At 40.5% G+C, this 12,500-nt stretch overlaps 3 protein-coding genes and 1 pseudogene across 3 annotated transcripts in view; 3 read left to right on the top strand and 1 right to left on the bottom strand.

Annotated features, from left to right (window-relative positions):
• LOC138044649 (leukocyte tyrosine kinase receptor-like) overlaps nucleotides 1-835 on the top strand; it is a 2,305-nt gene extending 1,470 nt beyond the window's left edge. Inside the window, exon 3 of the mRNA XM_068891111.1 lies at nucleotides 179-835. Coding sequence (XP_068747212.1) covers nucleotides 179-835 — 657 coding nt within the window. The remainder of the gene's footprint in view (nucleotides 1-178) is intronic.
• LOC138045140 (ALK tyrosine kinase receptor-like) overlaps nucleotides 1-12,500 on the top strand; it is a 34,753-nt gene that overhangs the window by 9,839 nt on the left and 12,414 nt on the right. The gene's annotated exons all lie outside the window — the stretch shown is intronic.
• On the top strand, nucleotides 4,096-6,012 carry LOC138044648 (leukocyte tyrosine kinase receptor-like; annotated as a pseudogene).
• Nucleotides 12,194-12,500, bottom strand: part of LOC138044398 (uncharacterized) — a 1,079-nt gene continuing 772 nt past the window's right edge. Inside the window, exon 2 of the mRNA XM_068890916.1 lies at nucleotides 12,194-12,500. This exon is cut by the window's right edge and continues 12 nt beyond it. Within this exon, the coding sequence (XP_068747017.1) occupies nucleotides 12,194-12,500 (307 nt within the window).

The following is a 12,500-nucleotide window of genomic DNA, read 5'->3' as shown; positions in this document are numbered from 1 at the left end:
TATCTTAGTTTACATATTACAAATGTCTCGATCCTTTTTTGGTTGAAGTTTATGTGCATTCAAATAAGTGAAATTTAGGCGAGGAATTTCTGGCTATCCTGCAATTAGATATAGGAAGTTCCATGAAGATTACACGAAAATGTGCCGGGTGACGTCAACTAAAAAGACTCTTTAAAAGCTTCCTTCACAGATCGTTCCAGGAGGTAAATACATTTTTACGACCCTCGGTGCTAGAGGAAGAACCGGACCGACAAGCACAGCCGGATACAAAGGAACCTCATTGGAAAGTCAAGTCATTTTAGACAAAGGAATTCAAATATGGACTGTTCCCGTGACAGGAACTTACGTCATTGAGGCCTCTGGCGCTTCCGGTGCCAACGGCACTTGTGCCGCTTCTCTGCTGTGGAAACTAGGTGGTTTAGGAGCAAAGATAACAGGGACTTTTCCGCTTGTTCGAGGAACTCAATTAAAAGTCTTAGTGGGTCAAGAGGGTGGTACAATTGCCCATTTAGCTGATCGGCCAGGTGGAGGGGGTGGCGGGAGTTTTGTCACTCTTATGGATGACTCTCCACTTATCATTGCTGGTGGGGGAGGTGGTGGAGGAACAGCACGTGACAATTTCAAAGACGGAGACCCAGGTCAGGCAACAAGAAACGGGTCTCAGTGTGGTGGGACACAGGGGGGTGGGGGTCAAGTCTGCAATGCTCAAACGGGTAAAAGAGACCCCAGTTTTTTTGCTGGAGGGGGAGCGAGGGTGTTAGGAAACGGTGAGTCAGGGTTGCCAATTGGGAAAGCACCCTTGAGTTTTAGGAAGGGAGGAACGGGAGTGTGTTAATTTGAAGGCGTTATGGTATTAGCTCTTCCAATTGCCCGGTTCCGGCAGGTCAGTTCTGTTAAATGGAAAGCGTCCTTCGTTGGGGATTACGGCGGGATAAAAAAGGAGTAACTCCAGTCCCAGTTTTCTCCGTCTCTGTGCTCTCCTTTTCTTTCGCTTTTACAGCAGGCGCGGATCCAGGATTTTTCTTAGGAGGGAGGGGTGCACCACTAAGGAATGGCGTAGCTGACTTGTGACTATTTTTTTGTAGAATACCAATGTTATTAGAAAGCCTCAGGTCACCTCGGGGGGAGGGGGGGAGGATGCCCACCCCTTGCACCCTCCCCCTGGATCCGTCCTTGCACAGGTTCGTTTAGATAGTTAAAACGTAGATAGAAGAAAAAAACCATGTGACTGAAACTTTAAGAAAAGAAGGAAGAACAATGGGACTAACCCAGGCTGCAGGTCCATTTGAGCATAGTTATTAGAGGGGAATAGTTATGAAATCCGACAAAATTTCTTTGTTGTAGGTTTTTGTTCTCTTTTTTGGCATTGACCGTGCAAGAAACACAATAGTTGTTTACTTCGTACTGAGGAACTAACCAATAGAAACGAGTTGGTTAGGGAAGTCGTGCAGTGTGTGAGCTCAAAACAAAGGATTGTGCACGGTCGTGGACTTTCCAACCTAAATCATGGCATCTTTGTTTGCGCCTTTGATGTTTGCCGAACTTCCAAACAATTTCCCTCTCATTAACTATGATTTGAGCATCAAATTGAGTTAAAAGTGGCAATGTTGAAGACGTTTATACCTATAAAATTCTTTAATGATTGATGTAAAAATTGATTGACTAACACAGATAAACTGGCATTTCTTTTGTTTTCAAGATGGAACACCTTTTCGTCATGTTTTCATTTTTTCCAATCAGTTTGCATCGAACTTTTCGTTTGGTACATTTTGCTGAATTGCTGGTTTACGTCGCAGCGGCCATGATGGTGAACAGAACAATGCAGTGAAATGTCTTTGGGAATTTGACTCTATTCTGACGCAAAACTTGGGAAGTTCCCAAAAGACCTTTTCGCTATTGTTCTTTCCAACAAGATGGCCGCCGTGACGTCACGTGCAATGAAACGACTTTCTATTGGCGGTTTTCATCTGACGTCACGGCGGCCATATTGGTGTACAGAACAATGCAGTAAAATGTCCTTTGGGAATTTGACTCTTTTATTATGCAAAACGTGTGGGGCCATTTTCAAGTGTTTGTGCACCAACATAGCCGTCTCATCACGTGGAAGCAAACCAAGAATAAGTTTATACCTATCTAGCCCTCTCTAAATTATTTGAATCATGTAAACACTTTCTAAATTACTACAAAATTAGACATAAAAATTGACAATTGCTTCACACTTCTCTTGTTTCCAGAAATGAGCTTTGGCTCTCCGTGTTCCATAACGAAAGCCTAAAAGAAAACACTGAAAAGTTGGCTAACAATCAAAAGCCCCATTGGCGTATTTTATGGCCTTTCGCCACGACGAGTACTTGCCACTAACCAACTCGCTACAACTACCGTTATAAAGATATGTTTTTTAGTAGCGAAATGACAAGTGGCGAGATAAATGGCACCTTTTGCGCGCTGCAGAAATTTGCTTTCAAGGCAATTTTAAGTTTATGATCTTCGACGAGATAAACTTGTAGAAGAGATACTTCGCCTTTTAGTCCAACTCGTTCTTTGTCTTGTTCCAAAACTCGGGGTATTCAGGTTTTTGGACGGTAATTCCAACGAAAACGAACACAAAGTTACAAGTTTGCGCATTTCGCAAACGTTCTAAGCTGTTCTAACAACAACCCAACAAACATAAAATGCCAACGAATTATCCTGAAGCGACAAACATACTAAAAAACTACCTCAAGCTCTTCCAAGGAAGTGGTTCCTTTCTCAATCTTCGCCCCGATACCTCTATCATAACTTTTGTAACGCTCCTGAAAAAAACAATAAACGGAATTGTCAAAAAAGGTTTACCAAATATACTAACCCCAAGTTAAAGCACTGCATACTAAGTTTGGAGGAAAGCTAAAATTCCTGAAAAAGTTTAAAGCCCTTCCCTCAAGTGTCTTGGAAGAAATATATTTCAAAGGGATTGTACCAAGCATCACTTACTGTATCGCTATTTGGGGATCTTGCTCACCATCTGCATTTTATACTTTGGAACATTTGCTCCTGAAAGCAGCCAAACTAGTCCACAAACTCCCTACCGAAACTCCTGACACTGACGTTCTTGAACTTGTAAAATGGAAACCACTAGTCTATATTTACAAGCGTAGGCTCGCTTCTATAATGTACCAGGTCTATCATTATGATAATAGTTTACCTGATCAATTCACAGCCCTATTCAAAACACACAACACTAATTCTAATTATAATTTAAGGCGAATTAATCACTTCTCGCATGTACGGTACAATAGCAACATTGGCAGAAATAGTGTAAGGTATAGAGGGCCCATTGTTTGGAATTTAATTCCTGAAGCCATCAAGACCGCTTCCTCCTATCAACTTTTTAAACAAAAACTTAGACAGGCCTCAAAGATACTGGACCAAATTCAATTCGAAAAAGAGGCCTGTCTGATAACATCAAAACAATCAGATTTTTTATATTTTTAGTTTTTAAATTTTAGAAGTTTTTATTATTTTCATTTAAGGTTTTGTAAATATAGATTTTAATTGGTAAGTCGTGAGGCAGCAGAGAAAATGGCGCGAAATGGGAGAAGGGCCAAATTTGAAACAGCAGAGAAAAAGGAAAAGTTTGCTAATTTTGCAACTAAATTTAGCTAAAGTCAAAAAATCATTCAACTCTACATGGAAACACTAAAAGTCCCTTAGTCTCGTTTTGGTAAAGTAGTTATGGACCAACCACGAAACAAGCCTTTCTTATGGAGAAAATAACATTTCAACTGATGATATTACCTGCCCATTCCGGATATGAGGTTGGTTTGGACAAGCTTGGGCTCATTGGTTCATTAGCTTAATGAAATAAAATCGCTCAAAGATGCATTGGGTTGGAGAGGAGAGCAGCCAATTTGACGAGACTTTCCAAAACTAGGGCCTTAACGTAACCCTACAATGTCGTGATCATCAGCGCATACAGATAAACTAACAAACGATTACAAGTATACAAAAATTTAGTTTTATCAACGGAGTTGATAATGTAAATTGGCCACCGTACAGAGATTCTAGAAGCGGACGTTTCGAGGGTTACAAGTATAGCCGCCATCTTGTCTCACTAGAATGACTATGCCCCCAGGCTTAGAGTCCCAGCATGCCGCGGGCGTGCTAGTTCCAGTTCTACCCAGTAGGATAGTACAGGCAATTACATGCTTACCAATATGAACAATGAACATGTCCTCAAGGTCTGTGGATTCACGGCGAAATTTTCAGTCAAAGTTTAGCGCACCAGGCGCCAAGCCACCTTGTTCAATAATTGCCTGCTATTGAACTGGTCTTACTGACCTAATATATCTCTTCTCGAGTTTATTAAAACAATCAAAAAGCAACACATGTTTTCAAACAACAAGCTGGGAATGCGAAAATTAACTATATTTCAATTAGGGTACCTATCAGAGTGTAGTTTAAGTGCTGTCTTTATTATATTATTCCCAGGTAATCCATCTGAGAATTATACATTCTTCTTTGGTTATGCTCGACAGAGAAAAGATGTCGTCGATGTATCTTTTCTAAAGAAGTGACTTGTATTAACTTAGTTTGATGATATCTGTTTCAACTGCAGCCATGAAAATGTTGGCAAAGGATACTGCGGTTTCGTGCGTTTGAAAGTGTTTTTTCCCGTGAATTTGAACAAGAAAGAATTTGCTTTCAAGATAGGGCTCAACAAATCTTTGAGGAAGTGAGTAGGACGGTATCGGAGGGTTATATTTATGGAATGTTTCGTATGTCCCATAGACATTGGTGGAGCAGGCGTTTAGTAAGCCCAGCGGTAACAAAGGTAAGTAGACACATAATATAGAAGACCAAAAACCTCATTTTTAACGCACAAATTATAGCACTAATTGGGTATTCAAACAGGGGCAAATTTGTATCGTTTTATTGAAAACTACAGCCAAATTCTCCTTTTAATTTCGTGTCATAAACGTAATTCCAAAAAATTAACTGTGAACCGTCAAAATGGCTTATTTTTAACCGTCAACCGTCAAAGGGGACCCCCCTCCCATTGAGACCCTCTTAAACAAATGGGGCAAGGTGGCAAGGTGAATTTGGCCCTGCCGGTCTTACTCTCACTATCTGCTTGCCAGTTAATAGCTGCCGCGTGGTAGCAGATTTCTCGCGGAGCAACTGGACCGACAAGCACAGCCGGATACAAAGGAACCTCATTAGAAGGTCAAGTCATTTTAGACAAAGGAATTCAAATATGGACTGTTCCCGTGACAGGAACTTACGTCATTGAGGCCTCTGGCGCTTCCGGTGCCAACGGCACTGATGCCCTTTCTCCATTGCTTTGGAAACTAGGTGGTTTAATTAGGAGCAAAGATAACAGGGACTTTTCAGCTTGCTCAAGGAACTCAATTAAAAGTCTTAGTGGGTCAAGAGGGGGGTACAAATAACTTTTTCATTGATCGGCCAGGGGGAGGGGGTGGTGGGAGTTTTGTCACTCTTATGGATGACTCTCCACTTATTATTGCTGGGGGGGGAGGTGGGGGAGGAGCAGCACGTGACAATTTCACAGACGGAGACCCAGGTCAGGCAACAAGAAACGGGTCTCAGTGTGGTGGGACACAGGGGGGTGGGGGTCAAGTCTGCAATGCTCAAACGGGTAAAAGAGACCCCAGTTTGAGTGCTGGAGGGGGAGCAGGGGTGTTAGGAAACGGTGATTCAGGGACGGCACTTGGGGTAGCACCCTTGAGTTTTGGGAACGGTGGAACGGGAGGAAAAGGTCCGTCAGTTAACGGAGGCTTTGGTGGGGGATCATTCGCGTTTGTATTCGGGGGAGGGGGTGGTGGGTACTCAGGTGGGGGAGTATTCGATACTGTCAATAAAGGTACCGCAGGGGGAGGAGGGTCGTACAATGTCGGTAAAAATCAGACGAACGAGGCTGGTATTAATAAAGGAGACGGGAAAGTTTTCATAACGTTAAAAAAAGATTCGTGCCAGACGTCAGGGTGTGATGCTCATTGCAACAGCCCTGACTAAGCCGTCACGTCCAGCCTGCAGCGGTTAAATGAGCCAGGCTACTCTTTGGAAAAGAATGCACCTCGCTTCCAGGGTCTCTATTTTTCTTCCTCTGCACGGGTGATGACGTCGTTTTTGGCTTTCTTTATTAGCAACGATAAATGAAAATAAATCAGCTGTATGTCTTTGTTTTAGCGGCTAACCATGTAATCCACCACTAAAAAGAAATTTAGTTAAAGTATACTCAATGGAATGGAAGAAATTGCAATGATAGTTAATAAGGTGGTGAATTTTAATTGTATTAAATGAAATGAATAAAACAAATTTTTGCACTGGTGATACAGGCATGCTTGCGAAAAACAGATTGTTTATCACCAGGGTTAAACTTAAAGAGCATCTGCAAACGATTTAAGATCAATATTACCGTAAACTTCCGATAGTAACGACCCCCGGAAATTAACATCAATTTTTTGTGGTCGCCAGTAAATCCCGAAAGAAGCGACCCCCACCCCCCTCTGAAAGTATCGACCCTCCCCACCCAAAAGTAGCGAGACCAAGTTTTTTAAATTGTATACCCTATACCATTAATTTGTCAATCAATAGTCAAAATTTTAATGTACAATAATATGTTCGTGCAGTGTCACGAATTGCTCACGATTAAGCACTTTAATTTACAACAAGAGGAAGCTTTATGCCACCATTCATCCTTGACATCAGTTCACTGATGTAGCGATGTAATGAAGAACCACCGTAAACCGGTATAATTTCAAATTGAAATTGAAAACTCTATATAGATTTCTATAGAGTTTTTTTCTATATTTATCACTGTTATCTTCTTTTTATGAAACACAATCTATACATATGAAATGCATATAAAACGTTGTTCAGTTTTTTCAGTTTCGGAAAAAAAGCTCGCGCCAGCTCTATTTCTAAACGATTTTTGTTTCCCGAGAGTAACGACCCCCTGAAAGTAGCGACCCCCAAAGGCTGCTAATTCCGAAAGTGAGGAGGGTCGCTACTATCGGAACTCTACGGTATACCGAGGACCTAGGTAGCCTCTATCGCATGCATGTGAATACTCATCATAAATACTGTTAGGACGAAAATGTCAAGTGGTGGCACGATCGCAGTTTTAGGATCAATAAAAAATTGACACTGATAAGAAACAGAGTTCGCAAAATAGAAAGGTGAGGCTCAAATCGCACTCAAGCCCGGAATTTTCAGCCTTTCACGTCACTCTTTAAGTTTCTCACTTGGAGGGTGGACATGCAAGCTCTCGGGGTGGATGATTCATGAATTGAGAAACGTTCATCAATTCTTTTTTTCATTTCAACTTAATATTTACTTTTAACTTTTTAATTTTAAAATTTGTCGCTCAGTAAAGTTAATGAATATATAGTTACCTAAGAAAGTAAAATAAATATTTAATTTGGAAGAGTTATGTTTTGCAGCAGTTTTTCATGCACAGCTGCAAAAATTTGTCGGTCTTCTTGGCGATCGACTGGTTTCAAATCAGTTAGTCTCAAGCCGTTTCACAGCCGCTTGTGAGTTCTCAAGCCTTGTGCCATTGTCACATGCTAGTCCTGCAGCAGACTTTTTCTAATCGGATAAAGGGAAGGTAAGCTTTGTCTCAAACCGGTTAAGTTGCGCCCAAGGCTTTATTTGAAATTTCTAAAAGGAAAAAAAGCTTTATTTTCAGTGCTTTTTTTGTTTGTATGTATTCCCGTTGCGCCGTCTAAGAGGTTGTTTCGTAAATAATTAGTACTGAAATCGTGGTGTGACTGTTACATATTTAAGGCTCTCATCCGGCCGCAACCTTCTAGATTCAAGCTCTCGGCAGTTTTATGAAAGTTTGAGTAAAAAGTTCAGCCTGCAGCGGTTAATTTTTAAAGAGCCAGGCTACTCTTTGGAAAAGAATGCACCTCGCTTCCAGGGTGTCTCTCTTTCTTCCTGCTCAAGAGTGATGACGTTGTTTCTGGCTCTTTCTTTATTAGCAACGACCAATGAAAATTTAGAAGCAGTAGATAAAATGAGGATAAACTGTGTGTTGGTGTTTTAGTTAATCCGGTAATCCACCACTGAAAAGAAATTAAGTTAAAGTATATTCAACGGATTGCACAGAAATTGCAATGATAGTTAATACGGTGGTGAATTCAAAGTTTAATAAATAAAACAAATAAAACAAATTTTTGCACTGGGGATACAGGCATGCTTGCGGAAAACGGATTGTTCATCACGAGGATCAGCTTTAATGAGCATCTGCAACCGAGTTAAGATCAGTATTATACTGCGAACCTACAATACGTTGTCTCTATCGGCAGCAGGTGATACCCAAAATAAGTACTGCTGGGAATAAAATGTCAAGTGGTGACACACCCGAAAAAAATAAAATTGAAAAACCTGCGCTCTTCCCTTCTTATGGTAGTTGTTGCGAATAATAATGGAGTTGATACGTACACGTACTACTCAACCCTCAGATACAAACTGTTCGAAAAGTGAACTGGAAAGGGGCCTTTATGACCTCTTTAAGGATGGCGCCTACTATTGTTATTGCGCATACGTTTTGCGCATCTCGAGATACTCGGATTTCCTGTGAATGGTGCTTATTAATACAGGGATATTTTGGTGCGGTTCAAAACTATGTGGAGAAAGCAGAACTTAGCAAGTGCTCTTGGTATCCAAAATGAAAATTGGGGGTAACTATGCATTTTTCAGGGATAAGTAAGCTTCAATTTGGAAAAGAACGCCATACAATCCTTTGTATTTTCAAGCTTTTTACAAATATCGTTGATTATTTATCTTCGAAAAATGCGTGGTTACCGCCAATTTTCATTTCGGATTTCACTAACACTTGTTAAGGACGTTCGCGCCCAAAATGTTCCCACGTACAGGTTTTTTTAAATTTTCCACGCAGAAAGGTAATGATCTACTTTTGCCAAAAAGGCAAAAAAGAATGGGGGGTCACCGTGCTCGTTTTCGAGATAAGGTGCATTTTTAGAAGCTTGCGTTATTTTGAGATGATCTTAGCTCAAAACTGTCAGGAATAAAAAAAAGTTATAGTAGTGAAATTTAGATCAGGTAAACGTACTCAATTCAACATAAATAATACAACTAAATAAACATTTGCAGCTGATGTCTTTTTCTGGGGTGAAATGACCTAGAAAAACGATGCATATTAGTCGCACGAGAGCATATAAAAGGGCAAAATATTTGTAACTTCTCACGTACAGATTTTGTTTTTTGTTTTTTGTTAAAATGGACAAAATCAGAAAAGGAATCGATCTACGGAAAGAAAATGGGGATCACCGAGCATTGAAGAGAGTAAAATCGCTGCGAAGTTGTCAAAGCGAGGTAAAGCGTAAGCGATTGTCTATTCGCACGCTCACGTCATTGTAAAATGCGCAGTAGCAATGGGCGCGAACGTCCTCTTTTTCCGCATATTCAGAAAAGTGCGCAAAAATACCATTGAATTAGTAGGCACCGTCCTTAATATGATTGTCAACAGCACCATAGTTAATGCATGGAGATGGTTATGAAACAGGACAAGTTCCTTTGTTTCATGTCTTTGTCCGTATTTTTGGCCTTGACCCTGCACAAAACACGCCTTTTTTCGAGAAGATAACCAATCAAATCCTTCGATTAAATTATGCGCAACTAATTTGCGAACCCGTGCGAAGCGAAAACAACAGATTGTGCAGGGTCACGGTCAATTCAACATCGATTGCAACAACATTGTTCTCGCTTTTGAAAGTTCTAAGGTTTCATAACCAGTCCCTCGATTAACTATGACTGCAGAAAAATTAATCTTGTGAAAGTCATCTCGGAAAATAATATCGTAAATTAGCTGAGTTTTCTTAACAAATATTTATCATTCAACTTATGTTGTCAACTAAATTAAACTTCATTTCATCATTGCAAATGCCCTTCACTTTTTGTTATAACTTATGTTATTAAGTTTACATAATTTTATTTATATTTTATATTTTATTCTTTGAAAAGAAGAAAAAGTTGAAGCTTCTGAATTAGTGGAAACTGTTTAAAACTCGTGTCACTGCTACGAGCTAGAAAGAGACGAATTTTAGAGCCAATAAAAAATTGAAACTGATCAGAAATAGAGTTCACAAAATGAAAGCCCTTGAACCCCATTTACACGAGAGGAAAAAACGGCAAGGCAAGGATGAAAATTGGCAAGGGTAGCTAACATTTTGGTAAGGCAAGGATTGTTTACACATACATCTTTTTATCCTCGCTAAGGTTGTTTTGGGCAAGGCTATTTTGCTCCAGGCAAGGCTTAACATTGTAACAGAGCATGCGCACTTTGCAAATTAAATATGGCGTCGAGCTTGTTGATGTTCGTAAACTCCTTGCTAAGGAAAAAAAACGAGGCTGAAGAACGACGACAACGTGAAATAAAGAAACAGAAAAGTGAGGAACTGAAGAGGAAAGAGAGTTTAATGAGATACCGTGGCTGCCGTAGGAAAAAAATGTTTCTTTTCATGCTCGCGATGTCAACACTAATTAACCCTCCAAGGGAACGAAACATCTGGATGAATCCTAAGTCAGATGACTGGTTTAGAATGGCTGACAGTACCTTTACTCAAGAGCAGTGGTATGAGAATTTTCGTGTCACAAAAAATACGTTTACGTTTATTCTTGGTGAAATCGAACATGAAATAGCAAGACATGACACTCCAATGCGAAAAGCCGTTCCAGCGAGGAAGAAGTTAGCAATGATACTCTACTACCTCGCCTCTACGTCCGAGTACCGAACGATTGCAAACCTCTTTGGAGTATCAAAGGCATTCCTTTGTAATTCCATCAAAGATGTGTCTTGTGCCATTATTAAAAGTCTGCAGGGAAGATTAATTTACATTCCAAAGAATGACGAGCTGAAATCTATCCTTGAGACTTACAGAGAAAAATGGGGTTTCCCAATGTGTGCTGGGGCTATTGATGGGACACATATCCCTATTATTGCACCAAAGGAGGACCACACCGACTATGTAAACAGAAAAGGTTACCACAGTGTTGTCATGCAGGCTGTGGTAGACTGTAACTACCTTTTTAGGGATGTTGTCATTGGATGGCCAGGTAGTGTTCACGACGCTCGCATCTTGTCAAATTCTAGTGTCTATGAGAAAGGGAACAACAAAACATTGTTCCCAGATATTAGAGAAAGGATTGGGGATCAAGATGTTCCGATTGTCATACTCGGTGACCCTGCTTATCCATTGCTGCCTTGGCTTTTGAAGGCATATCCTGAAAACCCGAACACTCCCCAGAGCCAAAGGGTGTTTAATTACAGATTGAGCAGAGCGCGCATGACAGTCGAAAACACTTTCGGGCGATGGAAGGGTCGATTTCGCAGATTTTCCAAGAGGATAGATATGGAGGTACCTGGAGTGGTAAACTTAACTGCTGCATCCTGTGTTCTTCACAACATGTGTGAATTACAAAAAAATGAAGTCTTGGAAGACTGGATGGATGGAACAATTGCACTTCTTCAGCCTCAGTCACCTCCAAATGAGCTTGAAGGAGGAGACGATGCCACAGACATTCGCTCAGCATTTAAGACCTTTTTTATGTCTCAAGATGGTGAGAACATTGGAACAGGGTCACAACCTGTATGCTAGAAAATATTGCAACCCAATGTAATGGAAATTTATGGTACCAAAAAATTGGTGTACTGAAAAATTGTTTGTTGCGAGAGGGGCACACATTCCTAGCAACTTGGACGAAACCTTGAACTGTCAAATATACATAAGAGTCAATGAAGCTTTATTGAAACAGTCAGTTACGTTGTTAGCAATGAAATTAAATGTTAAACACAACATAAGAAAACAGGAGAAAAATAATCAGATGAAGGCTTATTACTCTTATGAAGCTACTCAATAATGCCGTTCTTGATGTCTATAATTTAGTTTCCTCAGTGTACATATGTTGAGTCCTTTTAAATGTCTTTTTGTTCACGAAGAAAAGACTTGTGTTCATGAACTGTCAAGGATTACCCGGATTTCGTTTGGTAAAGTGCGTAATAACTAAGGTTTCGAGTATCGCGTGGAGAACCTTTTTTTCAAATGTTAAATACAAAGCAAAACAACTTTTTAAAATTAATATTAAAACACTTGCAGTTACCTAGACTATTTCGAACGTAAAACACTTAACAAAACGTGACTGTATGACTTGCAAAAAAAGCCTTTCATTACAACGGTGTGTAGCTGGACTCTGATGACGAATATGAACGCGCACTTTCGTCTACTACTCCACCCATGGTCCCATAGCCCCATCCAAACAATCTGCTATCACGTTGGCCTGGATCATCATACCCAGTTGGACTGTATACCACAGATCCAGCTGATGACTGCATGCTTGTCGAAGGCGTATATGCATTGCGTGTTAAGAGTTGAAGAACCGCTAACTCGTGTTGCCTTTCCTCTCGTCGCCTCTCGGCCTCTATCTTTGTCTGCTCCAACTGTAATGCCATTTCCCGCTTGTGCCGTTCTTCTTCA

Source organism: Montipora capricornis, chromosome 4 (assembly GCF_036669925.1).
Source record: "Montipora capricornis isolate CH-2021 chromosome 4, ASM3666992v2, whole genome shotgun sequence".
Lineage (NCBI taxonomy): Eukaryota > Metazoa > Cnidaria > Anthozoa > Scleractinia > Acroporidae > Montipora > Montipora capricornis.
Note: the sequence above shows the minus strand (reverse complement) of the source record. Positions and strands in the feature narration are given on the sequence as shown.